General features: G+C 53.4%; 2 protein-coding genes across 30 annotated transcripts in view; both read right to left on the bottom strand.

Annotated features, from left to right (window-relative positions):
- The window catches only part of KBTBD11 (kelch repeat and BTB domain containing 11), a 40,449-nt gene extending 26,218 nt beyond the window's left edge, over positions 1 to 14,231 (bottom strand). For 3 of the 4 annotated variants that reach the window (XM_045397809.2, XM_065518729.1, XM_045397806.2), the window contains exon 1: positions 5,614 to 5,871. The gene's annotated coding sequence lies outside the window, so the exon portion shown is untranslated. Of the gene's footprint in view, positions 1 to 5,613; positions 5,872 to 8,024; positions 8,226 to 10,194; positions 10,652 to 14,064 lie in introns of those variants that run through there. The other variant, XM_045397811.2, reaches the window with a different exon arrangement.
- A 7,756-nt stretch (positions 14,232 to 21,987) lies between these two features.
- Positions 21,988 to 27,896, bottom strand: part of ARHGEF10 (Rho guanine nucleotide exchange factor 10) — a 148,211-nt gene continuing 142,302 nt past the window's right edge. For all 26 annotated transcript variants that reach the window (XR_012416996.1, XM_045397795.2, XM_045397797.2 and 23 more), the window contains one exon: positions 21,988 to 23,872. Coding sequence is in view for 25 of the 26 variants with exons in the window: in XM_045397795.2 (XP_045253730.2) it covers positions 23,358 to 23,872 (515 nt within the window). In the remaining variant the exon portion in view is untranslated. The remainder of the gene's footprint in view (positions 23,873 to 27,896) is intronic.

Genomic DNA, 27,896 nt, shown 5'->3' with positions numbered 1-27,896 from the left:
GCCTCCTGACTAGCTGGGATCACAAGCACGCACCACTGCACCTGGCTAATTTTTGTGTTTTTAGTAGAGATGGGGGTTTCACCATGTTGGCCAGGCTGGTTTCAAACTCCTGACCTCAAGTGATCTGCCTACCTCAGCCTCCCAAAGTGCTGGGAGCCATGGCACCTGGCCTAAGCGTGTTTTTTTATGACATGATTAACATTTACATGGGAAGATTCTGAGTAAAACATGTTTCTATTCACAATATGGGTGGGCCTCATCCAATCAGTCAAAGCCTTAAGAGAAAAAACTGAGGTGGCCCGAGGAAGAAGGACTGTAACACCAGCACTTCCTTGGGTCTCCAGTCTGCCGGCCTGCCCTGCAGATCTCAAACTTGCTCCGTCACCATCAGATGAGCCAGGCCCTTCAATCTTGCTGTCTAATCCCTCTCACATGCGTAGACACACACACACACACACACACACACACACACACACACACACGCACACACGTACCCAGTTGGTTCTGTTTCCCTGGAGAACTCTGACCAGCACGAGGGCCTGCAGCAGTTCTCCTGTGCCTGCCCAGGGCTGTGGGCTGGGGGTGGGTCTCTCATCGCTTTGGAGCACCAGCCTTCGCCTCGGAGGAGGGACTAGAGCCCAGGGAGGCACTTTCACACCTGACTTCCATGATGAGTTCCTGGAGCCCAAGCCTGATGCCACAACAGAATGAGATTTGGGGATTGCCGTGGCCTTTTTTATATGGAAGAGACATGACCTTAGTGGAAAGAGCAGATTCTGTTTTCCAAAGATGCGCCATGGATGCACCCCGCTCGGCACACCCTTCCGGCCCAGTGAGCTTCCCCTCTGCTCAGAGCGGGGACCCCGTTCCCTCCCCTTCTACATGGCCGGCCGGGGACTGAGGGGGAAGCAACACAACATGAACCCCCACCTTGTGAGAAAGGTGACCAGTTCCACCTGCTGTTTTCTCAGGCCACAGTCCGTGGTGACCCTGACTCAACACACAGGGAGTCCACTGCATCAAGGCTGCCACGCTGGAGCGAGTACACGGACGGCCACAGAGTGACGGGGGAGGTCCCCGAGGGGCCCCTGCTGCACCAGCCCCAAATGTGTCAATCCTCCTGGCGCAAGCCTCAGGCAGCAAGTCAGGAGCCTCCATGGTTCCAGCCCTTGGCCTTCAAGTTCCGCATCTGGTGCTGACTGGCACCAAGGTGAGCTGTGCCCAGCGAGACTGCAGACTTTTAAGCAAAATGAATGCTATTGCTACTAACACAGGAACAGAAAACCCAACACCACAAGTTCTCACTTATAAGTGGGAGCTGAACAATGAGAACACATGGACACAGGGAGGGGAACAACACACACTGGGGCCTGTAGGGGGCAGTGGAGGGAGAGCATCAGGATAAACAGCTAATGCCTGCTGGGTTTAATACGTATGTGATGGGTTGATGGGTGCAGCAAACCACCATGGCACACGTTTACCTATGTAACAAACCTGCACCTCCCGCACACGTAGCCTGGAACTTAAAATAAAATATAAATAAATAAATGCTATTGCTTTAAGCCACTAAGTTGTGCGTGGCTTATTCAACAACCATGATATTGGAACAAGGGTCTTGCTATGAATATTGAGAACTGTGGACTGCATCTTGCAGGAAAGGGAAGCTATGAAAGGCCCAATATTGTAAGATCTTAAAAAAATAATTGCTCTGAGCTGGGCGTAGTGCCTGTAATCCCAGCACTTTGGGAGGCCAAGGCAGGAAGATCACCTGAGGCCAGGAGTTCGAGACCAGCCTGGCCAACATGCTGAGACCCCATCTCTACTAAAAGTACAAAAAAAAATTGAGCTGGATGTGGTGGTGGGCGCCTGTAATCCCAGCTACTCGAGAGGCTGAGACATGAGAATTGCTTGAACTCGGGAGGTGGAGGTTGCAGTGAGCCGAGATGGTTCCACTGCACTCCAGCCTGGATTATAGAGCAAGACTCCATCTCAAAATATAATAATAATAATAATAATAATAATAATAAAAATAATTATTCTGACTTCTGTAGGAGGGTCTGTTCAAAGAGAGGACATGCAGAGCCTCTCCAGAGACTACTACAGAAGTCCAAGCATGAGATGGAGGTGGCCTGGACAAAGATGGTAGACTTCGTAGAAGCACGCCCGTACGTATGTCCCCAGGACTCCACGTCTTTATAATAAAACAGTAACAATACCATCTAACATCGGCACTGTGGTTTTTCATTTACTAAACATTCTATGTGCCTCCTCCTATGTAATGATTTCACTTTAGGATTCGGGATGTCTCCATGCTACAAAATTAATCCATGTGAAACTCCATCAAGCTCTAAAGCAGGGATCTCCAATCTTTTGGCTTCCCTGGGCCATACTGGAAGAACTGTCTTGGGTCACACACAAAACAGACTAACACTAATGACAGCTGATGAGCTAAAATAATAATAATAATAAAAAAAAAAACTCATAATGTTTTAAGAAAGTTTACAAATCTGTGTTGGGCCACATTCAAAGCTGTCCTGGGCCACAAGTGGCTTGTGGGCCGTGGGCTGTAGGAGCTTGCTCTGAAGTGTGAAGGTCCATCAATTTATGAGAAGGAAATGCCACAAGTCAGTCATAAAATCGGGTGACATTACACTTTTACTAGGCTCTGCTCCAGCGCCCCTCGCTGGCCTTTCCGTGCTCTGGTCCTCACCACAGGGCCTTTGCACACGATGTTGCCACAAACTTCACCCTCCTGGGCTCCTGAGCCACCCCTCTCACCCCTTAGTTCTCGGCCTTAGAGTCCTCTGTTACGTGCATTCCCGGGAATGTATTCCTCTCCTTCAAAGCACTAGTCTCTGTGTGTTATCACCTAAGAATTAACATAATTATATGCTGAATGCCTTTCACTGTATTAAAGTCTCAGCTGCAGAGAGCAGGGAACTAGGCTGACTTTACTTGCAACTGTATCCCCAGCACCTAGGACTGTGCCTGACCCACAGCAGGGTGGCGGGGGGTGGGGGGGAGGGAGGGCGGGGTAACTCCACAAATATTCAGAAGGAAATTCATGCTAATCCTTCAAACAAAACGCACGTAAGACATGCAACGGTTTCTATTTCCAAGACACCGTTTATTTCAAAATCATTTCTAGCAGGAACCTGGCTGTTAGCAAAAAGCAAACTCCTACATGTTTTAATTTCTTAAAGTTTTTGCTCCTTGTTAAATACTTTGCAAATATGTGCTGGGTACCAACACTATAATTTTAGCTTAATTACGATGATTTCAAGAGAAAAAAAAAAACTCAAGACCACAATTGACACGATGAACCCTTGACCTCCGGAGAAGGGCAGATACTGCCCCGAGTCACCCAGGGAACATATGCTGAATGACAGCCTGGTTTGTGATCAGCAAACCCGCTGTTCTCCCGGCCCTTCTCAAGCCCACTCAGACACCACTCCTCCTTGATCACAGCCTTGGATGCAAGAAGGCTTAGAGGCACTGCAGCTGCCTAAGTGATTCCAGATTTGCAGGAAAGCTATTATTACTGAACAATCTGTGCTATTGGTATTTAGAAAACAACTGAAACATGTGCCCAGATGGAGGCATCCACAGCACGGAGAGTCTCTGGATCAGCACAGGGACAAAGACGAGACCTGCTGGGTTCCCACTGTGAAGGTTGCTACTTGTACCGGAACATACGGAAACCCCACTGAGCGGGTTTGCCTTGGAGTTTACAAATGATGCAATGACCTCCAAACCACCTTTCCGGATTCTTCCATCCTCCCAGGGCAAGGTGCTCTGAGGGTCAAGTTAGGCCCAGACATCAGTCAACACAGAGTCCTGCTCCCTGGGAATTTCTTTAGTCTCAGAGTCACAACATTAAGTTTTCTCCCCTCCTCCCAAGCCCAATGCTGGCTTAAATACAATCATGAATGGTTCAGATGCAGACAGGTTCTGAGACATGGTAGTTAGGTGACTTCATCACTGTGCAAACATCACACAGGGTACTTATACACCTAGACGGTGCAGCCTGCTACACACCTGAGCTCCACTGCACAGTCTCCTGCTCCAGACTGCACAGCGGTACAGCGCACACAATACAGCAGGCAATTGTAACACAATGGTGTTTGTGTATCTACACATTTCTAAGCATGAAAGAGACACAAGGAAAACAGTCTTATAATCTTACGGGACCAGCCTCATCTTGGCGGTCTGTAATTGATCCGAACGTAGCTGTGCTAACGTATGACTATACTGTAAGCCACATTTTTAACTAATTTTATTATGTGCTTTATAATGCTATGGCCAGCAATGCCTGTGCAACTGACATGAAAAGTTCAAAGGCTTTATCTCATTACAATTTTTGCTTAGTTATGCCCTGATGGGAGCATTGCAATGCCAATTACCATAAATTTGCAGGCATCAGGTTGTTGCTGGAGCAAATCTGAAGGCAATGAACGCTCCCTTCCGTGATGTCAGGAGTGGGGAGGATTATTCTAATAATGTACACTATTAGCTCAGGATAAATGACTGAAAGGTTCCATTGACATCCATTAAGGGTTCCTAATTGGAGCCCGAGTAACGGCTCCTTAGTGGGAAATGGAGGCGGGAACCCGGCGAACTTCTCACTTAGTGCCTGAGGGGATGGCAGGAACTTTAAAATCTGACGGCGGTGCCTTTCGTGGGCTGAGTAGAATAAAGCTCGCTGCACTGATTTGTTCCTTTTCTCTTCCTTAGAATAGACACTGGAGTGGGTGGAGGGGGAAACGGTTTTGCAGGACTCTAAAAAGGTGGAGGGACTTTGGTTAACCCTCTTTTCCTGCTCCAGAAGGAGCCCCGCCTGAGAGGAGGGACCCCTGCGGAATCCCGCCCAGACCGCCCGGAGGTCTCCCCAGCACGTGGGGCGGGGGCTGGAGGGGGTGCCCGGCAGGGCTCGGGAGCCGCGGCGTGGTGGGGCGGGTGGTTCGGGGTGCTCAGGGCTCGCGGGGGTCAGCGGCCCGGACACCCCCGCACCCCGCGCGCAGCCGCGGAGGACCAAGGGCCGCGCTCCCCTTCCCGGGGCCCCGAGTCCAGGAGGGACCCCCGTCCGCTCCGGACAGCCGATCCCCGCGACCGCCGAGAGCCAAGCGGAGCAACCCCGGGTGGAGCCCCAGCCCCGGCCCCGCGCGCTTGGCTTCGGCTTCAGCTCCAGCTTGTGCTCCGGCGGGGGCGGCGGGGGCGGCGGGACCCTCGGCGGGGGGCGGTGACCATGGGCGCGGCGCGGGCAGCTCATTGTCTTCAGGCCGGAGTCGCCGCGTCCCGGGGGAGGCTCTGGGGCAGACCCCGCGCGGAGGCCCCCACGCCCCCTACGCGCCCTCCCGGGGGCTGAGCGGAGACCACCCACCTCCGCCCACCCCGCCGCAGGCAGCACCGCCCCCTCCCCTCCCCTCCGCTCCCCTCCCTTCCCGTGCCGGCCTCGCCTCCCCTCCGCGCCTCTCCCCTGCCGGCCTCTCCTTTGCTCCCCTCCCGCCTTCTGCCGCCCTCGCCGACCATCCGCCGCCCCTCCGACCCGCGCCTCGGGCTCCTTCCAGCTCTGCCCGCCGGGCCCCGCCGCTGCCTCCCCGGGGTCCGCCCTACCTCGCCGCGGCTCCTCTTCAGCCCCCGGGCCCGGGACGCGCAGCCTGGCGGGTGGGCTCCGGCGCATGCGCGCGGCCTCCTCCCGGCACCTGTGGGAGCCGCGGCCCGGCCTCTCCCAGCACCTGCGAGCGCTCCTGCTCCTCCGACCCGCAGCGGGGCGTGGGCGGCAGAGGGGGCGGCGGACCGGCCTCTCCGCCTCTCCAGGCCGCGCGGAGCCAGCGCTCCGGCTCCCGGCTGCGAGAGGCGCGCGCGGGATGCGGGGAGGGGGGCGGGCGCGTGCACACGGAGCGTTCTCGGGCGCGCGCCGCCTGGCCGGGTCTGCGGACGGGCTGCGGAGCGGCTGCGGCTCCCCCCGGGCCTCCCTGCCCCGGGCCTCCCTGCCCCGCGCCCGCCCGCCGGGCGCTTCACCCCTTCCGGGACCGCGGCCCACGCCCCGCCCGAGCCCGAGCCCACGCGCCGGGGCCGCTTCCTGCGAGGAGGCGGAGACAGGTGGCCGCGGGCGCAAACAGGGGAGTTTTGTGCGCCTATTTTTTGGTAAAAGTAGAGGCGATGCGTTGTTGACATATTTAGTGGTTAAAAACCTATTGCCAAATTCTCACAGATTCCAGAATGTTTTAAAGTTTACAACACGAGAGTGGACGAAACGTCGGAGCTTTTTCTCATATCCAGAAATGTGGCCTCTGCCTCCCACCCGGGCCCTGCGGCGCAGACGGGGCTCAGGGCGGTGAGGACGGAGCCAGGATAGCAGAGTTCCAGCTGCTCCCAGACTGGGTCCTAATTAACACTGGACCCCTGCTGGCAAATGCTATTTTTAATGGTTTTGTGCAAATTAATGACGATGAGATTTCCATAAGCACGGAGAGCCGGAGGCTTTACTTTCTCTTTTTTTGTTCTTTTTGCTTCTGACAGTCTTTGCCAGTTGCATGCTGTATACACATAATTAGCCATTATGACTCCAGCACCAAAGCTAACGCCCCGAGAACATCTTTAAAACCCTTTTCACTCAGTTGCCAAGAAGAGTAGTACCTGCCGTCAGTACTTGAATTACAGGAGGCCGAAACTAAGCGAGCTACTCAGATTTTTTGAAAATTGAAAACTTTCGTTAAACAGACGCTTTTGGTGGGGGCTAAAATAATTCCCGTGCTGCTCCATTTTTATTTTGTTCAATTTACTCCAAACATGTTTCAGACTCTACTGTGATCTAGTGCATCTCTACTTCCCTTTGGCTGCAGAATACTTCTTCTTTTTCTGTGGTCCTTTCTTTTTTCTTTTTTTTTTTTTTAGAGATGGAGTCTCGCTCTGTCACCCAGGCTAGAATGCAGTGGTGCAATCTCAGCTCACTGCAACCTCTGCGTCACGAGTTCAAGCAATTCTCCTGTCTCAGCCTCCGGAGTAGCTGTGACTAGAGGCGTGCACCACCACACCCAGCTAATTTTTGTATTTTTAGTAGAGACGGGGTTTCACTCTACATTGGCCAGGCTGGTCTCAATCTCCTGACCTCAAGTGATCCACCCGTCTTGGCGTCCCAAAGTGCTGGGATTACAGGCGTGAGCCCCCACGCCTGGCCTAACTACCCCCATTCTTTTCCAGAGAACCGTGAGCAGGCCAAACAAAGCCTCATCTGGCTTTCCCACCGCCCTGGGGTTGGGCCCCCAGAGGCCCCGGAGGTCACCTAAGACACGGTGCTCTGAACATACAAGCCCCACAGCATCTTGTCTGCCATCCTGCCAGCAGTCAGAGACCTGGGAATAGGTCACACTGCCCACTGGATTTTACAAGCTTGGCATACACTAGGTTCTCCATAAATACTGGATGAAAAAATCGCTGAAGTAACTTATAACATCCATCCAAACCCCACACCATCTAGTAGATAAGTAGTCTGTGGGGAGTCCCATATTTTTCTTTCTTTAGATATTTATTTTAGAAATGGACTGTAGGCCCAACATGGTCTATGAAACTTGCAGAGGAGCATTTCATGCCTTTAATTAGTTCTTCATAACTACAGAGACCTCTAGAGTTCCTGAAATTGAACTGGGTTGTAATACTGTCAAGAAGAAGGGGGACCTATCTTAAATCTATTTCAAGGGTAATACTATTTTACTATGTAAATTTTCCCCTGCTCAGGGAGAGCCTGATCGAAGCATGCAAATATTTCAACTTGCAAAACCACCCTGAAAATAGAAGTGAAGCTTACGGAGTTGTCCAGGGCACAGTGGTTTACTGGCCTCTGAATGCTGGATGCCATCAAACTGGGCTCCAGGCTGGGAGGACTCTGAACCGAATTTGTAGACAGCCCGCTTTGGAGTTCAGCTGATGGGGCCTTAGACACCAGCCTCACCCTCTGCCAGTCTTGTGATCTGGAGCCAGATACTTGGCCTCTCTGTGCTCCAGGGAGACACCATTGCACCGACCTGAGAGGGCTCAAGGAGACGATCCGTGCAACTCACTCAGGATACTGGATCTTAAGCCAACGGGCGGACTCACATTCGTCACCTCTGATTCTGTCACTGCCCGCACGGTGACTTAGCAAACACTTCTTCCTCTCCAGCTCTGCTTCTTAGTCTCCAGCTCCGCTGCCCGGCTCGGGTATTGGATGTAGTTTTCTAAATGTGCTAACACCAGACAACAGATAATTTCCCAAATGCTTGTATTATCCCATAGGAGTTCATGTGTTCCTCCCCCAACCAATAAAGCTGTTAAATCCCAATAACTGTCAGGAATGGAGCCAACTGCTATAAAGTACTTCTAGCTTCTTGGCATGAAAAAATAATTAGAATATATGTGTTGGCTTTGAAACAATACTCACTGGTTCATTTAAAAATTCTGTGCATATTGTACAGAAGTAAAGTCTTGGCCCTGGCACTCCCTTAGATGAACCTTACCTGGCCCTGGCACTCCCTTAGGTGAACCTTACCCGGCCCTGGCACTCCCTTAGATGAACCTTACCTGGCCCTGGCACTCCCTCAGATGAACCTTACCCAGCCCTGGCACTCCCTTAGGTGAACCTTACCCACCTCAGTGTTCCCTCAGCTCCGATGAACTGTGCGCAATTGCGTTTTTCTCACAAGCTGCTTCGTAAATACTGTGAAGCTCTTTCCTTATGTCAGTCTCTCCACCTATGTCACCAGCCAGCGCCTGAGACCCTCATATTCAGGAAACTGTGCTCCTAAATCCTCCAAAATATTGTCCACTATTAACCATCAATAGCACACATGTATTGGCCATGTGCTAAGCATGTCATTCCCCAAATTTTATTTTTTTGGGACAGAGTTTCGCTCTTGTTGCTCAGGGTGGAGTGGAATGGCACGATCTCAGCTCACTACAACCTCCACCTCCCAGGTTCAAGTGATTCTCCTGCCTCAGACTCCCAAGTAGCTGGGATTGCAGATGTGCGCCACCACGCCCGGTTAATGTTTTTTATTTTTAATAGAGACGGGGTTTCACCACATTGGTCAGTCTGGTCTCAAACTCCTGACCTCAGGTGATCCGCCCTCCTCAGCCTCCCAAAGTGCTGGGATTATAGGCGTGAACCACTGCGCCTGGCCCCCAGATTTTAATTTACAGACAGTCCCAGGTTTAAGATGATACCCTAATTGTGCTGATTTCCCTAAAAGGGAAACAGAGGCCATGCGGGCCCAGCAGTGTGAGGGAATGAAGCCAAGTTCGGTAACTGTTGAGTAAATGAAGGAATGAGGCCTGTTGAGCCCAAATGCCCATCGCTCATCATCCCTGACAGGCTCTCCCAGGGGCTGTGGGGGCTGGGCATGCGGTTCCCTCAAGCAGACTGCAGGTTACCCGCAGTGAATTAATGCTGCCGTCCCCAAATGGCCATTACGTTTATTAGTGGGAATCCTAGTAACCATTTTTCAGAAAAATAAAGGAAATAAGATGGCAACCATTACTTTAAAATAGTTTCAAGTATCTATTAATAATGTTAGAGCAAGTTAGCTGCAATTTAAAATATTTTCAGGGTTGGGGACAGTGACTCACACCTGTGGTCCCAGCACTTTGGGAGACTGAGGCAGGCAGATCGCTTAAGCCTAGGAGTTGGAGACCAGCCTGGGCAACATGGCGAAACCCTGTCTCCACAAAAATACAAAAAATCAACTAGTCCCAGCTACTCAGGAGGCCGAAGTGAGAGGATTGCTTGAGCCTGGGACGTCAAGGCTGCCATAAGCCATGATTGCACCACTGCACTCCAGCCTGAGCAACACAGTGAGACCCTGTCTCAAATATATATATACATTTATTTATTTATTTTAAATATAAAATTTATATTTTATATTCTTTATATGTTATATATAATATATAATTAATTTATAATATATAATAATTATATTATGATGTATAACAATTATATTATTATATATTATATATAAGTTTATATTTTTATATGTTATAATATATATAATACTCATCCCAGGGTTTCGTGTCTCTTCCATACAAGCAGGGCTTTCCACGCTATTGGGAGTAACGTGTCAGTTTATGATTTTAAAGTTTTCAATCCGTTATAGACAGACAACATTTCAATTTACAATACAAATAAAATTGTAAAAGACATACAGAATACAAAACCATTACCTTAGTGTTAGGTTAAACAGGCGTATAAAATCACGCTGTCAAACTGGTACACAACTTTCTAAACACTGCTTTCAGTTGTAGCACTGGTGGCGATGTTGGTCCTTCCTGGAGGGTTCATGGCCCACAATAGCCACGCTGCGAGCCGCATAGCTGAGGGTCACTGGGTGATGACTGAGCAATTGGCTGGTTGGTCCCGGAGAAATGCACATCTGTGCCCTGGCAAAGGCTTCACCATGCCAGGTGGGCGCAGCTGGAGTGGTCCCTAGACTCAGTTTTTCCAAACAAAGTCTTCCAGCCGAATTAGGCAATACGCTTGGGAAAAAGTAGTTTTGGGGTATAAATGTTTGAAAATGGCTCTGAACTATCTCCATCAGGATAAGAGGACATCTAACCGCTCAGCCAACGAGACCTCGATGTCTTCTGACCAGGCTGACGAATCTCTCCTTCCTGCTGCTGTCTGGGATTAAAATGCTAAGGTTTGCAGGGTGCCAGGAAGTCACTTTAAAACACACTAACGGTCAAACTCGGATGGCCTCTCTGTTTAACACCCAGGCCTTTCGGGATGTGGGGATGCACGGGGTTGTGGACTTAGGAGGGTGCGGGGCACTGACTAGCTGCAGAGCGGATGTGGGATGCGCGGGGCTGTGGACCTAGGAGGGTGCGGGGCACTGACTAGCTGCAGAGCTTGCGCGTGGGCGTCCTGGGAGGTAGGTCAGCCGCCTGCGCAGCTGCCTGGGGCTGGGTCACAGGGAGTGGCCAGCCCCGTCCTTCCTCCCCGGCTGCCCCTCCCCCGGCTCCAAGGGTGTCTGTTCTGCGGCAGGAGGCTGAAGTGAGGAGGGTGGGGGCTGACCGCAGAGCCTCTCCCAGCTCCACCTGGCTCCATGGCCCCTGCAGCCCTGAAGCCCCGACACCATCCTGAGAGTCCCCGTTCCTGGTATCCCAGGCGGGAGCCTCAGAGGGGAGGACTCGGAGGAGACCGGGTCAGAGGGGGGTCGGCAGGACCTTCCTGCCCTGGGCGTTTCCTCAGAAGGCTTCACCCTCTTTCTGGGCAGCCCCAGCTTCGGCGGGTTCTTCGCCGGAAAGGACCTGCAGTCCTCAAACCGCCTTGGCCTCCGCACCTTCCGGCAGGACCCTGCTGCGACCAGAACTCCTGCGCCCAAATTCTAACACAGCAGAGTCTCCAGAGAAGTCGCCTCCCACCCCGGGCCCCACCACAGGGAGCTGAGGCAGGAACGGGCCTCTGGGCCCCGGGGAACCACAGGGAAGCGGGGGCGGGCAGTGTGGGGGGCGCCTGTCGGACCGGACGGCTTTCGGGTAACTCGAACCAAAGCACGTGCTGAGGACGGTGAGCAGCGGCAGGCGGGCGGCTCTGTCTGGCCCAGAGGAGCCGCACCAGCTCCCATCCTCAGAGAGACCCCGGTGCCTCCATCCCCAGAGAGACCCCAGTGCTCCCTTATCCCCAGAGAGACCCCGGTGCCTCCATCCCCAGAGAGACCCCGGTGCCCAGATCCTCCGAGAGACCCCAGTGCCCCCATCCTCAGAGAGACCCCGGTGCCCCCATCCCCAGAGAGACCCCAGTGCTCCCTCATTCCCAGAGAGACCCCGGTGCCCAGATCCTCCGAGAGACCCCGGTGCCCCCATCCTCAGAGAGACCCCGGTGCCCCCATCCCCAGAGAGACCCCGGTGCCCGGATCCTCCGAGAGACCCCGGTGCCTCCATCGCCAGAGAGACCCCAGTGCTCCCCCATCCCCAGAGAGACCCCGGTGCCCCCATCCTCAGAGAGACTCCGGTGCTCCCATCCCCAGAGAGACCCCAGTGCTCCCCCATCCCCAGAGAGACCCCAGTGCCCCGATCCTCAGAAACCCTGCTGCCCGGATCCTCCGAGAGACCCCGGTGCCCCGATCCTCACAGAGACCCCAGTGCCCCCATCCTCAGAGAGACCCCGGTGCCTCCATCCCCAGAGAGACTCCAGTGCTCCCCCATCCCCAGAGAGACCCCGGTGCCCAGATCCTCCAAGAGACCCTGGTGCTCCCATCCCCAGAGAGACCCCAGTGCCCCCATCCTCAGAGAGACCCCGGTGCCTCCATCCCCAGAGAGACCCCAGTGCTCCCTCATCCCCAGAGAGACCCCGGTGCCCGGATCCTCCGAGAGACCCCGGTGCCCCCATCCTCAGAGAGACCCCGGTGCCCCCATCCTCAGAGAGACCCCGGTGCCCCCATCCTCAGAGAGACCCCGGTGCCTCCATCCCCAGAGAGACTCCAGTGCTCCCCCATCCCCAGAGAGACCCCGGTGCCCAGATCCTCCAAGAGACCCTGGTGCTCCCATCCCCAGAGAGACCCCAGTGCTCCCCCATCCCCAGAGAGACCCCAGTGCCCCGATCCTCAGAGACCCTGCTGCCCGGATCCTCCGAGAGACCCCGGTGCCCCGATCCTCACAGAGACCCCGGTGCCCTGATCCCCAGAGACCCCAGTGCCCCCATCCTCAGAGAGACCCCGGTGCCCCCATCCTCAGAGAGACCCCGGTGCCCCCATCCTCAGAGAGACCCCGGTGCCCCCATCCTCAGAGAGACCCCGGTGCCTCCATCCCCAGAGAGACCCCAGTGCTCCCCCATCCCCAGAGAGACCCCGGTGCTCCCATCCCCAGAGAGACCCCGGTGCTCCCATCCCCAGAGAGACCCCAGTGCCCCCATCCCCAGAGAGACCCCGGTGCCCGGATCCTCCGAGAGACCCCGGTGCCTCCATCCCCAGAGAGACTCCAGTGCTCCCCCATCCCCAGAGAGACCCCGGTGCCCAGATCCTCCAAGAGACCCTGGTGCTCCCATCCCCAGAGAGACCCCAGTGCCCCCATCCTCAGAGAGACCCCGGTGCCTCCATCCCCAGAGAGACCCCAGTGCTCCCTCATCCCCAGAGAGACCCCGGTGCCCGGATCCTCCGAGAGACCCCGGTGCCCCCATCCTCAGAGAGACCCCGGTGCCCCCATCCTCAGAGAGACCCCGGTGCCCCCATCCTCAGAGAGACCCCGGTGCCCCCATCCTCAGAGAGACCCCGGTGCCTCCATCCCCAGAGAGACCCCAGTGCTCCCCCATCCCCAGAGAGACCCCGGTGCTCCCATCCCCAGAGAGACCCCAGTGCCCCGATCCTCAGAGACCCTGCTGCCCGGATCCTCCGAGAGACCCCGGTGCCCCGATCCTCACAGAGACCCCGGTGCTCCCCATCCTCAGAGACCCCGGTGCCCCGATCCTCACAGAGACCCCGGTGCCCTGATCCCCAGAGACCCCGGTGCCCCCATCCTCAGAGACCCCGGTGCCCCGATCCTCAGAGACCCCGGTGCCCCCATCCTCAGAGACCCCTGTGCTCCCCATCCTCAGAGACCCCGGTGCCCCGATCCTCAGAGACCCCGGTGCCCCCATCCTCAGAGACCCCGGTGCCCCCATCCTCAGAGACCCCGGTGCCCCCATCCTCAGAGACCCCGGTGCCCCCATCCTCAGAGACCCCGGTGCCCCGATCCTCAGAGACCCCGGTGCTCCCATCCTCAGAGAGACCCCGGTGCTCCCATCCTCAGAGACCCCGGTGCTCCCCATCCTCAGAGACCCCGGTGCCCCGATCCTCAGAGACCCCGGTGCCCCCATCCTCAGAGACCCCGGTGCTCCCATCCTCAGAGAGACCCCGGTGCTCCCATCCTCAGAGACCCCGGTGCTCCCCATCCTCAGAGACCCTGGTGCCCCCATCCTCAGAGACCCCGGTGCCCCGATCCTCAGAGACCCCGGTGCCCCCATCCTCAGAGACCCCGGTGCTCCCATCCTCAGACCCCGGTGCCGAAGCTCAACAGAGCCTGTCCTGGGTGTCATCTCTTTCTGAGGAAAGAACTTACTCTTTTAATCTACAGGAATGTATCCGTTTTCCATGGCTGCTGTCACAAATCGACAGAAAACTCGTGGCTTCAACAACACAGATTTATCATCTGACAGTTCTGGGGCCAGAATTGTGCCATGGGTGTCACAGGACAAAGATCCTGGCGTTGTAGCTCCCCTAATTCCCACGTCATGGGCGGAACCTGGTGGGAGGCGTTTGAATCGGGGGTGGGTCTTTCCTGTTCTGTTCTCCGTGATAGCAAATAAGTTTCCTGAGATCTGATGGATTTATAAAAGGCAATTTATAAAAGGGGCTGAGCAGCCAGTGCACCCGAGGGGACACGTGCCTTGCACCATCCCTGTCACCCTCACTTTGCAGACGGAGGAGGCAGCTCATGACCCTGATTTGACATCTGACAGTGAGAAAACCAAAGAGCAAAACCAAAGAAGCACATGCTTCTTGCCTGCTGCCATGTAAGACGTGCCTTCGCTCCTCATTCACCTTCTGCCATGATGGAGGTCTCCCCAGCCATGTGGAACTGGGAGTCAGTTAAACCTCTTTCCCTTTATAAATTACCCAGTGTTGGATAGTTCTTCACAGCAGTATGAAAATGGACTAATATAATCTCTGTCTCTCTGTCTCTGTCTCTGTCTTTCTCTATCTCTTTGTCTATCTCTGTCTCTCTCTGGCTCTGCGTGCCTCTCTCTTTGTCTTTCTGTCTCTTTGTCTCTTTCTCTGTCTCTCTCTTTGTCTATCTCTATCTCTTTGTCTCTGTCTCTCTGTGTCTCTGTCTCCCTCTCTGTGTCTCTCTTTCTCCTCTGCTTCCACTCTCACATCTCCTTCTCTGTCTCTGCCTCCTTCTTACACAGACACCTCTGATCACGAAGGGCCAGCCCAGATACTCCAGGGTCATGTTTTCATCTCAGGATCCTGAGCTTGGCCGCACCTGCAGAGCCCCTTTGCCACATAAGGCCACATATCCACCGTATCCAGGAATGAGGACGTGGACATCCACAGGGGGGTTGCTGCCCAGCCGCAGGACGCTGCAGAGGGCTGGGTGTTAGGGAAGCAGCAGAACACCACAGGGATGGCATCTCGGGTCAGAGCCCAGCAAGCCTTGCTCCGCTCCAAGCTCCAACTGCTGCTCAGAACCAGCCTGCCGCAAGCAAGCAGTACACATTTGTTGGAAAATTGAAACCATCTAAGTAAGGAGTGAGGAAATGCTGGGATAATCGAAGCAATCGCAGCCCACAGGGATGCATGACTGAGACGGAGGTCGGGGGAAACTTATTACATAAGAGCTCCTACCTACGGACTATGGGTGACACGCAGACACCTTCCCAGTTCTGATTCACTCACATCTCCTGCCAGCTGCATGAGGCAGCTCCTGCCGGCTCCGTTTAAACAGATGTGAAGTCATTAGCCCAAGCAGCTCTCAGTCCAAGTTAAAGTTTGGGTTTCGGGGCCTGCGTGCTTCATCCGTCATTTGTGTTTCTGAAAAGTGAGATGAATATAAGTTCCAGAACGGCAAACGCGATCTTCAGGCCCCAGGACAGCAGTACTGAGTGATTCCTGGACACACGGGGCACAGCCGTGGGCACACCTGTCCCGGGAGCTCACAGCCCGGTGGGCAACCATGGACCCGCAGATCCCGCAGCCGTGGGCATGCCTGTCTTGGGAGCTCACAGCCCTGGTGGGCAACTGCGGACCCGCGGATTCCACAGCCGTGGGCGTGCCTGTCCCGGGAGCTCACAGCCCCGGTGGGCAACCACGGACCCGTGGATCCTGGAACCTGGCCGAATTCCCATCTAAAACCTGCACCTCCTGCAGAAAATCAAGAGGGGTCTGTTGTAAACTTGGAATATGTGAAAAACCAAGCCCAAATTTACTGTTTGTGCGAGTCAGATGTACGTATGTTGAATTTGCTCAAAATAAGGTAAACTAAAATGTCTCCCACCACCAGAGGTTGTTCTTTCTGGCTCAGCTGAGTATGGATCCAGGCCCCTTTAGGCTGAATGCACTGTTGGGTTTGGCTTAGAGGTGAACGAATGGAAGAGTGTTCACAGACGGGCTGACTGGCACTGCTCACTCCTGCTAGCCTGTGTGAGAATTCCATTTCAAGACCTAAAGAAGAAACTTTTAAAAATTCAAAATAGACTAACTGCTGAAACGAGACAGGCACAGTGAGAACAGGGGGGACGCTAGAGACCACAGCAGGACCCCACATGGTGGCAACAAAAGGCAAACCAAGCCGTTGATTTTTGATTGCGTGGAAGATGGTGAAGATGAATCGTCCCTTGCTCAACCGACCGACCAGGGTCTTCCAGCCTCTGTGCCGTCAGCGTCTGGGGCTGTTCAGGCAGTGTAGGACACGTGGGGCGTCCGTGGTCTCTGCACATGGATGCCCGGTGCCCACGCTTCCCCCGACCTCTCCCTGTATTGACCACCAAAGTGTCTCCTAACATTGCCGAAGGTCTCCTGGTGGGTGGGGGAAGGTGGAAATTGCCTCTAGGTGAGACCCACTGAACTGCAGATGGAACGGGACTCTCGTATGTTAGCATCAAAAGAAGCAATTATTTTTTTCCTGAGCAGAAGAAAATAAACGCAAGCCCCTCGTTGCTCATCTAACAAGAGCAGCCCCCACTTTACTTTCTCTCCACTTTGCTTCTTGAGCCTGTGCCTCGCACCCACAATCCCAGGGGTCAGAGTCTGGACAGACCTGTGGGTATCGAGGGGAAAGGTGCCTTCTGGGTCACTCTGATTCTTGCACCATGGCATTTGAGGCTGCCTCCAGCACTGCGTCCAAAGACCCTGTCCCAGAGGCCCAGCAGGGCAGGACGGAGACTGCGGGCCAGTGGCACACAATGGCACACACAGGTGCCTCTGCCTCGCCGGCCTGCCCTACCGCGCCCCCTCCACACACCCCACCCCCACCACAGAGCTCTAGGCTTTTGCCATCGATGGTCAAGCATCACCCTACAAGCCTGCAGAACGGCCCGTCTCTTCTTTATCCTCGGAAAAGGCGGTTCTGCCACACTTGGCCGTGTGCCATCTACACGGGGTACCCGCTTGGAACCAGAACGTACAGAACCCTCCGGGTCTCAGAGGCTGCTGGCTCTGGGACTGGAGGGTGTCTTTCCAGCCAGCAAGCTGGGCCTTGTCGCCACCGTCTACAATACGCAGGAGGGAAAAGCCCCCGGGTGGCACCAGGGCACAGATTCCTGTGGACAGCTTTTGGTTGGTTTCTGCTTCCAGCCCTTTTGTTTGTTTGCTGTGTGTCCGGGCCGGGCTCCAGGCCATGCGGTTAACGGCCCTGGCTGAGCCCACAGCTTCCCAGGGCCTGAGTCTCACCGCCCCTTTACTCTGTAATCCCAACCCCGTCATCCTGACTCAGGTCAATTCTGGTAATGAGGGCGGCCGTGTGTCACAGAGCCAGGCTGCTCCTACCGCCCCTGGCCAAGTAGCCCGTGGTGAGACTCCCACACACGGAGCCATGGTGTCCTGTCTGCAGGACGGGAGTGAATGACACTGCGCGTCACTAGGGCCGTGCTCAGAAACACACTGATCATGGGAAGGGGCCGCAGTGGCCAGCGCACCCGAGGGGACACGCGCCTTGCATCGTGCCTGTCACCCTCCCTCTGCAGACGGAGGAGGCAGCTCGTGGCCCTGATTTGACATCTGACAGTGAGAAAACCAAAGAGCAGGGACTTTCCTGTTCCTGCCCTGGCTCTGCTGCTTTCTAACCAGGAGCCCAGAACTTGGCTCATTTTTGTGAGAAATGGCAGAAGCCATCGGACGCAGGCCCGGGCGGTGAGGTGGGCACCGGGGGACCCCTGGGAGCACAATGGTGTTTTCAGCCACCAGAGGCCTCCGTGTCCACAGCAGCGCACGTGCGTCCCTCCCCACGGCAGCTGGGGATGCCGAGTTCACTGCCCTGCTCCAACGGTCAGTTCTTCTCCAGGCCCCTTGAAAGAGTGGAGGGGAGCAGGGAGCCGACGGAGCCCCCGGCTTCCCGCCCGAGTGTGCACTGCCCAAGCAGGGCCGTGGGGGCCTGGCAGGGAGCACTGTTTCCTGCCCAGTGCCAACCTGACTGTACTGGGCTGGTCTTCCCAGGAAATGGTGCCAAACTGCAGGAGCCACAAGGCTGTTGCTGGCACACTGGACACTCAGTGGGGTCTTAGCAAGGCCAGCCTTGGTGCCAGGGAGCCCATGATACTGAGCTGGGGAGCCACAACAGCACCACCGCAGTGGCCCTTGTGTTCCTACACCCATTGCACAAACCCTCTCTGGCCAACAGCCCCAGACAGGCCACTCTGCTCAGCCCGTGGTCTGGGGCTTTCTCTCTGGGGGGCGTTAACGCAGACACAAAGACACAGGCTTTTGCTCATCCTCTTCCACCTGACAGGACGACTGTGTGCCCGGTGAGCGGCCGTCATGTGCGGAGGAGCGTCCTCCACAGCTTCCGGCAGGGCCTTCCCTGCACAGGACGAGACAGCCAGGACCGCAGTGCAGGCAGCAAGGACGGGGTGTCCCCACGCTCCCCCAGGGGCCAGTTGCTGCAGGGCACTGCACGTGGCTGGGTGTGGATGGGGTGGTGCAATGGACGCTGTTTCCTGCATTCTACTTCACTTTCTGAACCTGCTCGGTGCTGTCCCTAAGGTGTCGTGTCCATCCCAGCCTGCAACTCACCCATCTCATGACAGCATTCCACGGGCTGCTTAGCTCACAGTCAGCATCTGTTCTGGGCTGCAGGTTTGGGTCCCCCCAGATTAATATGCCAAGGCCTTAATTCCCAGTGTGATGGCCTCTGGGAAGGGATGAGGTCACCAGGGTGGGGCCCTCACGATGAGATCGTGTCTTTATAAGAGAACTTGTTTCCTCCCCCAACCATGGGAGGACACGGTGAGAAGCTGGCTGGCTGCAGGCCAGGAAGGGGCCCCTGCCACACCCAGCCGTGCGGGCACCTGGATCTGACTTAGCCTCCAGCACAGGGAGAAATCAACATGGTGAGGCTGCCCAGTCTATGGTGGTTTGTTCTGCAGCCTGCGCTGAGAGTGGCCTCTGTGTGGATCCTGGCGCCCAATTTTGACTGGGCCTAGTACCACCCAAGCTCCATTTTTCGATTGGAGATAACAGAGCCTGGCTCTGCAGCTCTGTGGGCCGTGCTGCTACAGCAACGTCTCAGCACAGTCCCATCCGTGTCGTCATGAGGCCAGCAAGGCGCCTGTGCCGCAGAAGTGGCTGAGCAGCTTGTCCTTCTCTTGGCCCCCTTCAAAACTGCCAGCCCCAGAGGCTCCCCAGAAATGAGCTGGAGCAGTCTTCCCATGTGTAGGGCATGCTGGGTCCAAAATCCAGAGGCCCCCCAGTCACTGCTCCCCAGAATGGCAAGGAGCGTGGGGTATGGTTTGCCCTTTACCTCATGGGGTGTATCAGGGCATGCACAGATGCTGAAACCCCAGAAGCTTCAGTGATGTGGCAGGCCTGCGATATCTCACAGCCTCAGGCAGACACCTGCCTGCCTTGGTCACCCGACTTCTCCCAGGTCCAGGCAGCATGAGATCATCGACACAGTAGTGACCTTGTCGCCTTACAGTCAAGCCAGGGTTCAGAGCACAGTGAGCACGGCAGGAAATGCACTGCAGTCCTCGCCCAGTCAAGGCAAGCTGTCTTCGCTCCATGGATAGGTGTGCAGAAAAGTGCAGCTGCTGAATCGGCAGCTGCGCTGATCTGTTCCGGTAAAGATGCTATTTGTCACTGCGGCTGTGACTGGAGAGACCACCTGGTCATGCTGCAGGACCTCACCGCCGCCTTCCACCACAGCCTGGGGTCTGCAGTGCCCAGTTCCATGAATTACATGGGAATTGGTGGGCACTGGGATTTCGCCATCCTTTGAGCCTCTGACGGCAGCTCTGGTCTCTGCAGTTCCTCCAGGGAGGCAGGATGGATTTACCGATTGGGTAGGAATGGGGAGGGGTGTTCAGAGCCTTCCAATGGATGGTTCCTAATTCAGTGGCTCTGACTTCACAGGTTACGGAACTAGTGATGGTTTCTGCCAGCTGCCAGCTCTGTCCATCCCAATTACACACCTGGCCCTTGTGAGACGGACATGGGCCGAACTCCACGTGCCACGTGGCTTTCATAAGACCCCTCTACAGCCCAAGGGGCTGCTCTGCTTCTCTGCTTGGTGGCGACTCGGAGCCTGGACAGTTTCCGAGGTTGGCTCTTTCCCATGACCACTGCAGTCTTCCCGGCACATGGATGCAGGTCCCTGTGGGGAAGCATGGACCATGCATGCTTGCAGTCTACGTTTGGGGTCCTTCCTCAGGTGAGCCTGACTCCCCCTTCAGTCGATGAGCTCCGAGCCTGTAAGCTGACTCAGGTGTGGAACTTGGACCATGACCTGCGGGTTTTCGTTCATTGCTGAGCAATGTCTCTTGGTGCTTTCCTGTGTCCGTTCAGGCTGCTGTGATGAAATATCAAGCCTGGCCACGCCTCAGGGCAGGACAGGGGCCCCATCAGGAGGTGAGATCATGGTGCCAGTCAGGCTCCCTGTTGATCAAGTTACTGAGGGTCTGCCCAGCAGATAGGGGCCCGGAAGCTGGCGCAGATGCAGCCATTTGGCCCTGGGCTCCCATGTGTCCTGCTGTCACTGGGTTAATCCCTGTCCAGGAAGAGCCCAGGGCTCTGCAGAGGAGAGGGGGAATAAATGGACAGCGGAAACCCCAAAGGGATGCTGCTTCTCTCTTGTCGCATCCCCAGGGCCTAAGACAGAGCTTGGCCTCACCTCTGACACTCATCAGGTGCTCAATAGAAGCTTGTTGCTTAGCGAATGCACTTGCCTCTACGCACGGCTTCCTTCGTTGGTGATACGCTTGTTTTCCTCATTCACTGTGAGCCTGTGAAAGCGGAACCCATGTCCCAGCATAGCAGGAGTTCTCTGCAGCCCACGTTCTCCGACCTCTTCCTCCCCCACAGCCCTCCTGTGCCTGCCTCTCTCAGGATCTCTGGAAGTCTCTCTTCTCTAGGAGGGCAGTGGGAGGTAAGAAGTCAGTTACACAGACCCCACTCTGTCCATGTCCCACACCATCAATCGTGTGGAAAGATTTCTGTCCCAGCAAGTTAACTTTACACATTGAATTCATCTGTCCGTGTAAGATGTTGGCCCTGGTCTCGTAAAACCACCATAATAGGAACATTTTACAGGAAATTCATTCTACTCATAACTCAAAATGGAATGGCCAAGTACAGGCTGGGCATGACTGTGAAGTCAGAGCCACTGAATTAGGAACCATCAACTGGAAGGCTCCGAACCCTCCTCCCCATTTCTACCAAGTTAGTAAATCCATCCTGCCTTCCTGGAGGAATCGCAGAGACCAGAGCCGCCGTCAGAGGCTCGAAGGGTGGCGAAATTCTGCCCACCAATTCCTGGCTCACACCAGGAATCTCAGCACTTTGGGAGGCTGAGACAAGAGGACTGCTTGAGGTCAGGAGTTTGAGACTAGCCTGGACAACATAACGAGACCCCATCTCTATAAAATGTTAAAGAGAAAAAAAGAGTTAGGTGGGGTGGTGTGCATCTGTAGTCCCAGCTACTCGGGAGACTGAGGTGGGAGAATCGCTTGAACCTGGGACGTTGAGACTGCAGTGATTGTGGGAGCCCAGGGGGGTTATGGTGAACCATGATCACGCCACGGGACTGCAGCCTGTGCAACAGAGGGAGATTTTGTCTCTTAAAACAAACAAAGAACAAGTACATGAGTCGCTTGAAAGATTCCCAGTGACTACTTCCAATTCAGAGCGCCGTCCTCCACGCAACCGGGTGTGCTGCTGGGATTTAGAAGTAGCAAGTGGTGATGCAGCTAGGAATGTGCAGACCAATCCCCCCGCCCCCGAGTGTGATGCCCCTTTCCATCTGACACATAAAAGAGGCAACTCGTCCTACTGCATTTTAAAATAAAAATACTTTATTTATGAAGTCAGACAGCAGCTAACAGTTGGAGAAGCTTGGGAAGAAATCACTTTCACATGGGGGATATATGCAACCTAGAAAATATTTGGCTAAGTCATAAAATTAACATTTTTAGTCATCTGTAAAGTGCTGAGACATTTATTTCTGGTGACTGCCTGGGTTAGGATTTTTTTCTTGTTACCCGTCCAGTAAGTGAAACATTGAAATACACGTTGAGCAGGATGGAGTTCACTAAGTATGCACCTTGACAGGATGGTGTGCACTCATTATGCACCTTGTCACGCGGGGTTGGCTCTGCGACTGCGGAATAGAAACTGATGCGTTCTGCAGAGGAGGCGTCTGCACAACAGACAGGCTGGCCCGAGGTCACGCTTCTTGGCCTGGGTCCCGCTCAGCGACAGCAGCCAGCATGGCCTAGCACCAGGAGTCATTCGGAGCGTGCGTGCTAAAGCAGACACAGCGTTCTAGGTCAAAGGGGCAAGAAGCCGCACCAAGGAACTAAGCAAGACTGCTCTGCCTATCTCCTCTAACACTAAAGCACACACGTTTCTCATGTGGATAGTCACTCTATTGATGCGAGAAGGGAGGAATAATTTGGTGTTGATGCTTGAGTCCAAATGTTGAGCATTTTGGTTCAAAGCACACATTATTTGTGAAATGCTACAGATAATATATTGACTGAAACATTAACTGTTAATTTTTTTAATAGAAAAATGCAATATAAAAATATTACTTTGTTAAAATATACAGTACACATATTATACCACTTTGGAAAACCCAGCTCACTTCTGAAAGCAAATCATGCTAACTGGACTGGTAGGTGTTACCTGGCTTTTAAAGTTGTTAACAAATTTTATTCTGAAATTCAAAAATAGAGAATATAAATAAAAGTCGTGAATCTGAATCAGGTAAAATTATTTTAAGAATTGTTAATAGATGCCTGCACTACTGAATACACATATTTTCTCATAAATTCTTAGTCTGCGAATTCTGTAATATGATATGACAGGTCTGGCACTGATGAAGTTTAACATTTAGTATTTATATATGGACTACAGCAGTCAAAAAGAATGTGGTATTTTCCCAGAACTGCACTCAATTACTCGAAAATTGCATCAATCTTCTGCCTTCGTTAGAAGTGCTTGTAATTACTTCTGCTGTATGGAAGAGAAGGAAGGAATTGGCAGGAATGCCACCATGACGATATTGCACGTTTCTCCCCCAAATACTGTTTTTAATTTATTCCCAACCAGTGTAGACACAGCTTAATCACTCAGGCTGTAGGATTAGCTGAGAAGTCACCCTTGATTGCAAATTCTGACAGCAGGAGGCGGCCGCCCTGCTTATATATTCAGCAGAGGGATCTGCCAGACCATGACGGACGGCGCCAGCTCCTCCTGGTGGGGCTGCCGGGCCTTCCTGTGCACCCGCCGGTGGCCCTGCCCTCCACAGACCACCAGCGCCGAGCTGGCCTTGGCTTTCTTGGCCCGGCGTGCTTTGCTTCTCAGAGAGACGGGATCCTTCAGGAGGTCACAGATGGTGCTGTCCTCCGACCTGTGCTCTAGAGAGCTGGAGCCGTGAGACAAGCTCAGGGACCCGGACGAGGAGGACACGTCGCTTTTCTGAGTCATCGATCCCAGCGAATCTCCCAACCAGATGGCTGTGTCAGCGTCACCCTGGTTCAGGGACGAACCGGTTCCTTCACTTGGAAGTGCATCCTTCTGGTCTTCGTCCTGGGGCTCGGGGCCGGGAGCCAGGCCGTCCCCGGATTTGTCCTTGTCTTTCTCATGCAGAGCCGTGGCCAGGATGATGAATTTGACAGGACCGTTGTGTGCATGGTAGGAGACCATGCCTCTTCCTGAAAAGGGAAACAGTTCAACAGCTGTCTTTTAAAATAGGCAAAATGTGAGAGAAGGAAGCAAAAAGTGCCTGGCTTAACCCCAATGCACTCCTCCCTGCCCAAATAACGAAACCTGTCACTTGCATACTTGAATCATAGGCTACAATGCAAATATCTGGATTATATTCTTCTGGGGTTTTAGTTAATGTGAAGGCTTTAAAAATGGTTTTCTAAAATAGAAAGTTGTGTTTTCCTCAGCAGTATTTCAGTTCTAATACTCATACTGTACTTTTCAAAGTAATAAAATAGTCATTTTTCCATTCTGCATAAAATACCTTCTAACTTACCCTATGGAAATATCCCAAATTTTCCTAAGTCTTGATTAGAAATATTAACGCCTGAAATGTGTTGGTTTGGAAATGAAATAACTAAATTGCTGGCTGGCTGCCATTTTTCTTTTTTTTTCTTTTTTTTTTTGAGACGGAGTCTCGCTCTGTCCCCCTGGCTGGAGTGCAGTGGCGCGATCTCGGCTCACTGCAAGCTCCGCCTCCCGGGTTCCTGCCATTCTCCTGCCTCAGCCTCCTGAGTAGCTGGGACTACTGGCACCTGCCACCGCGCCCGGCTAATTTTTTGTATTTTTAGTAGAGACGGGGTTTCACCGTGGTCTCGATCTCCTGACCTTGTGATCCGCCCGCCTCGGCCTCCCAAAGTGCTGGGATTACAGGCGTGAGCCACCGCGCCTGGCCAGCCATTTTTCATTACAAAAACGTTCTGGGGGTCAGAACAATTTAACTCTATAGTTTGATTAAAGTTAGGACTTTCAGTTTTCAGGTGATGTGATTCAAATTTTAAAGTCATCATTGTATCAGAAACACTTGTAGGTCTTCTTAATGGCACAGAGTCCTGCAACCCCCACATTGATTCTGTAGCATCACGTGGGCCTGGCGTGTCTTCTGGGTGCTTCGTGGGTGACATGACATACGGACAGGGGCACGTGTCCTTTCCCCAGTGCTTTCAGTATGAAACAGGCCCCAGCCCTCACCATCATCCTACTCTGGCCAAGGCAGATGACATCACTGAATCTTCCACCATGGTGAGAGTCCATTTCCCAAAGAGCAGAGTGGCAAAGTGAAGTCTGCAGGGAGCGGGAGCTGGGGGGACTGGGCAGGGACAGGGCCGCTCATCACCTGGTGAAGCGCGCACCTGGGTTCCCTGCACGCCAGCAGTGATGCTGCCCCGGGCATGCCCCCAGGAGGAGCTTCTGCAGAGCCAGCCACACAAATATTCAGAGGCTTGATGTGTAATGCCAACGGGTAGCACCTAGCTACCCATCCAGAGAAACACAGTGAGTGCACCTCCTTTCAGGAAACACCCAGCTATCCACCCAGAGAAACCCGTATAGTGAGGGCGCGCCTCCTTTCAGGAAGCACCTAGCTACCCGTGCAGAGAAACACGGTGACAGTGTACCTCCTTTCAGAGGCAGGCTGCAGGCAGGGAGAGGAAAGCGCTGCAGCTGCGGCACCCGCAGGGACCGACCCCAGCAATGCCGAGAGAAAAAGCAACAGAGGCTGCGCGCACCATGGGACAGCTACAGAAAAGTGCAAAAACAGGAGAGGTGAAAAGAACCCTTTAAGATAGACACTGTACAAGTACAAAGGAGAACCAAAGGAATAACTGATGTAAAACTGAGTAGCGTCGTTTCCTAGGGTGTGAGCGGAGACAGCTGAGGCTGAGAAGGGGCGGCTGAGGCTCAGTGTGTGAGTCACGGCCCCTTCTGAGCTGGGCACAGGCATGTGGCCTCTTCTCATTACCAGGTAAACTGTGAAACTGTGTGTGATGCACAATTCTATGTATTTACAGGCTGAGTGTCCCTTATCTGAAATTCTTGGGACCACAAGTGTTTTGGATTTCTTTTTTTTTTTTTTTTAATGTTGGAATATTTGCATTGCACTTGATGGTTCAGCATCCCCAAATCTGAAATCCAAAATCTGAATTCCTCCAATGAGCACTGCCTTTCAGCGTCACATCGACACAGAATTTGGAGCATCTGAGGCCAAGGCAGGTGAATCACTTGAGGTCAGGAGTTCGAGACCAGCCTGGCCAACATGATGAAACCCCATCTCTACTAAAAATACAAAAATTAGCTGGGCGTGGTGACAGGTGCCTGTAATCCAGCTAATAGGGAGGCTGAGGCAGGAGGATCGCTTGAACCCAGTAGGCAGAGGTTGCACTGAGCTGAGATCGTGCCACTGGACTCCGTCCCGGGTGACAGAGTGAGACTCTGTCTCAAAAAGAAAAAAAAAAAAAGAATTTAGAGCATTTTGCATTTTGTTTTTGGATTTGGGGTTCGCAACACGTATAATCACATAGCACATAATAAAAACATAAATTAGGAAATGAATGGCAAAACTAGAATTCATTAATCCTCACAGGTGGACCTGCCACAATCTGAGTGCATGGAAGCCACTGCCAGGTCGGCCCGGGAGGAAATCCCAGAAATGGAGCCCGTCGGAACAGTTCTGCTCTAAGAGCTTCCTACAGAGCGTTTTCTCTGTTAGTATATCCCGCTGGGTGACATCATAACCCACATAGAATCTCAGGCCATGGTTTACTGAACTTACAGGATGAGGAGTTTTCCGCGTTACTGCAGGCTCTGCCCACACCACCTCTGCTGGCTGCGTTCTACCCATTACCAGCAATGCCACCATTTTATTAAACGGCCCAATCCCTCATTACGAACTGCAGGTCACCTATTTTGTGCTGTTAAAAATTAAATGCTGTGGCAAATGTCTTTTTTCATCATACTTTGTTCCTACATTAGGCTGTTTCCTGGGCCAGTTCCCTGGATTGGGAATCCTGATTCCAGACACATGAGCATATTTTAAGGCCTCCAATCCCTCACGGGACTGAGCTTTCCAGAAAGGCCGTGTGCTCCAGCCTGAGCTCCTAATGACACGGCAACAGCACAACGGAGCCTTTTTGGATCCCGGCTTCCTTCTTCACAATATAAAATACAGACAGGAACGACGGAGATCCCGGCTTCCTTCTTCACAATATAAAATACAGAAAGGACCGACGGAGATCCCGGCTTCCTTCTTCACAATATAAAATACAGAAAGGACCGACGGAGATCCCGGCTTCCTTCTTCACAATATAAAATACAGAAAGGACCGACGGAGATCCCGGCTTCCTTCTTCACAATATAAAATACAGAAAGGACCGACGGAGATCCCGGCTTCCTTCTTCACAATATAAAATACAGAAAGGACCGACGGAGATCCCGGCTTCCTTCTTCACAATATAAAATACAGAAAGGACCGACGGAGATCCCGGCTTCCTTCTTCACAATATAAAATACAGACAGGAACGACGGAGATCCCGGCTTCCTTCTTCACAATATAAAATACAGAAAGGACCGACGGAGATCCCGGCTTCCTTCTTCACAATATAAAATACAGAAAGGACCGACGGAGATCCCGGCTTCCTTCTTCACAATATAAAATACAGAAAGGACCGACGGAGATCCCGGCTTCCTTCTTCACAATATAAAATACAGAAAGGACCGACGGAGATCCCGGCTTCCTTCTTCACAATATAAAATACAGAAAGGACCGACGGAGATCCCGGCTTCCTTCTTCACAATATAAAATACAGAAAGGACCGACGGAGATCCCGGCTTCCTTCTTCACAATATAAAATACAGAAAGGACCGACGGAGATCCCGGCTTCCTTCTTCACAATATAAAATACAGAAAGGACCGACGGAGATCCCGGCTTCCTTCTTCACAATATAAAATACAGAAAGGACCGACGGAGATCCCGGCTTCCTTCTTCACAATATAAAATACAGAAAGGACCGACGGAGATCCCGGCTTCCTTCTTCACAATATAAAATACAGAAAGGACCGACGGAGATCCCGGCTTCCTTCTTCACAATATAAAATACAGAAAGGACCGACGGAGATCCCGGCTTCCTTCTTCACAATATAAAATACAGAAAGGACCGACGGAGATCCCGGCTTCCTTCTTCACAATATAAAAT

The sequence above is a fragment of the Macaca fascicularis genome, chromosome 8, assembly GCF_037993035.2.
Source record: "Macaca fascicularis isolate 582-1 chromosome 8, T2T-MFA8v1.1".
Lineage (NCBI taxonomy): Eukaryota > Metazoa > Chordata > Mammalia > Primates > Cercopithecidae > Macaca > Macaca fascicularis.
The sequence above is the reverse complement of the archived record's forward strand: the minus strand, read 5'-3'. Positions and strand labels throughout refer to the sequence as shown.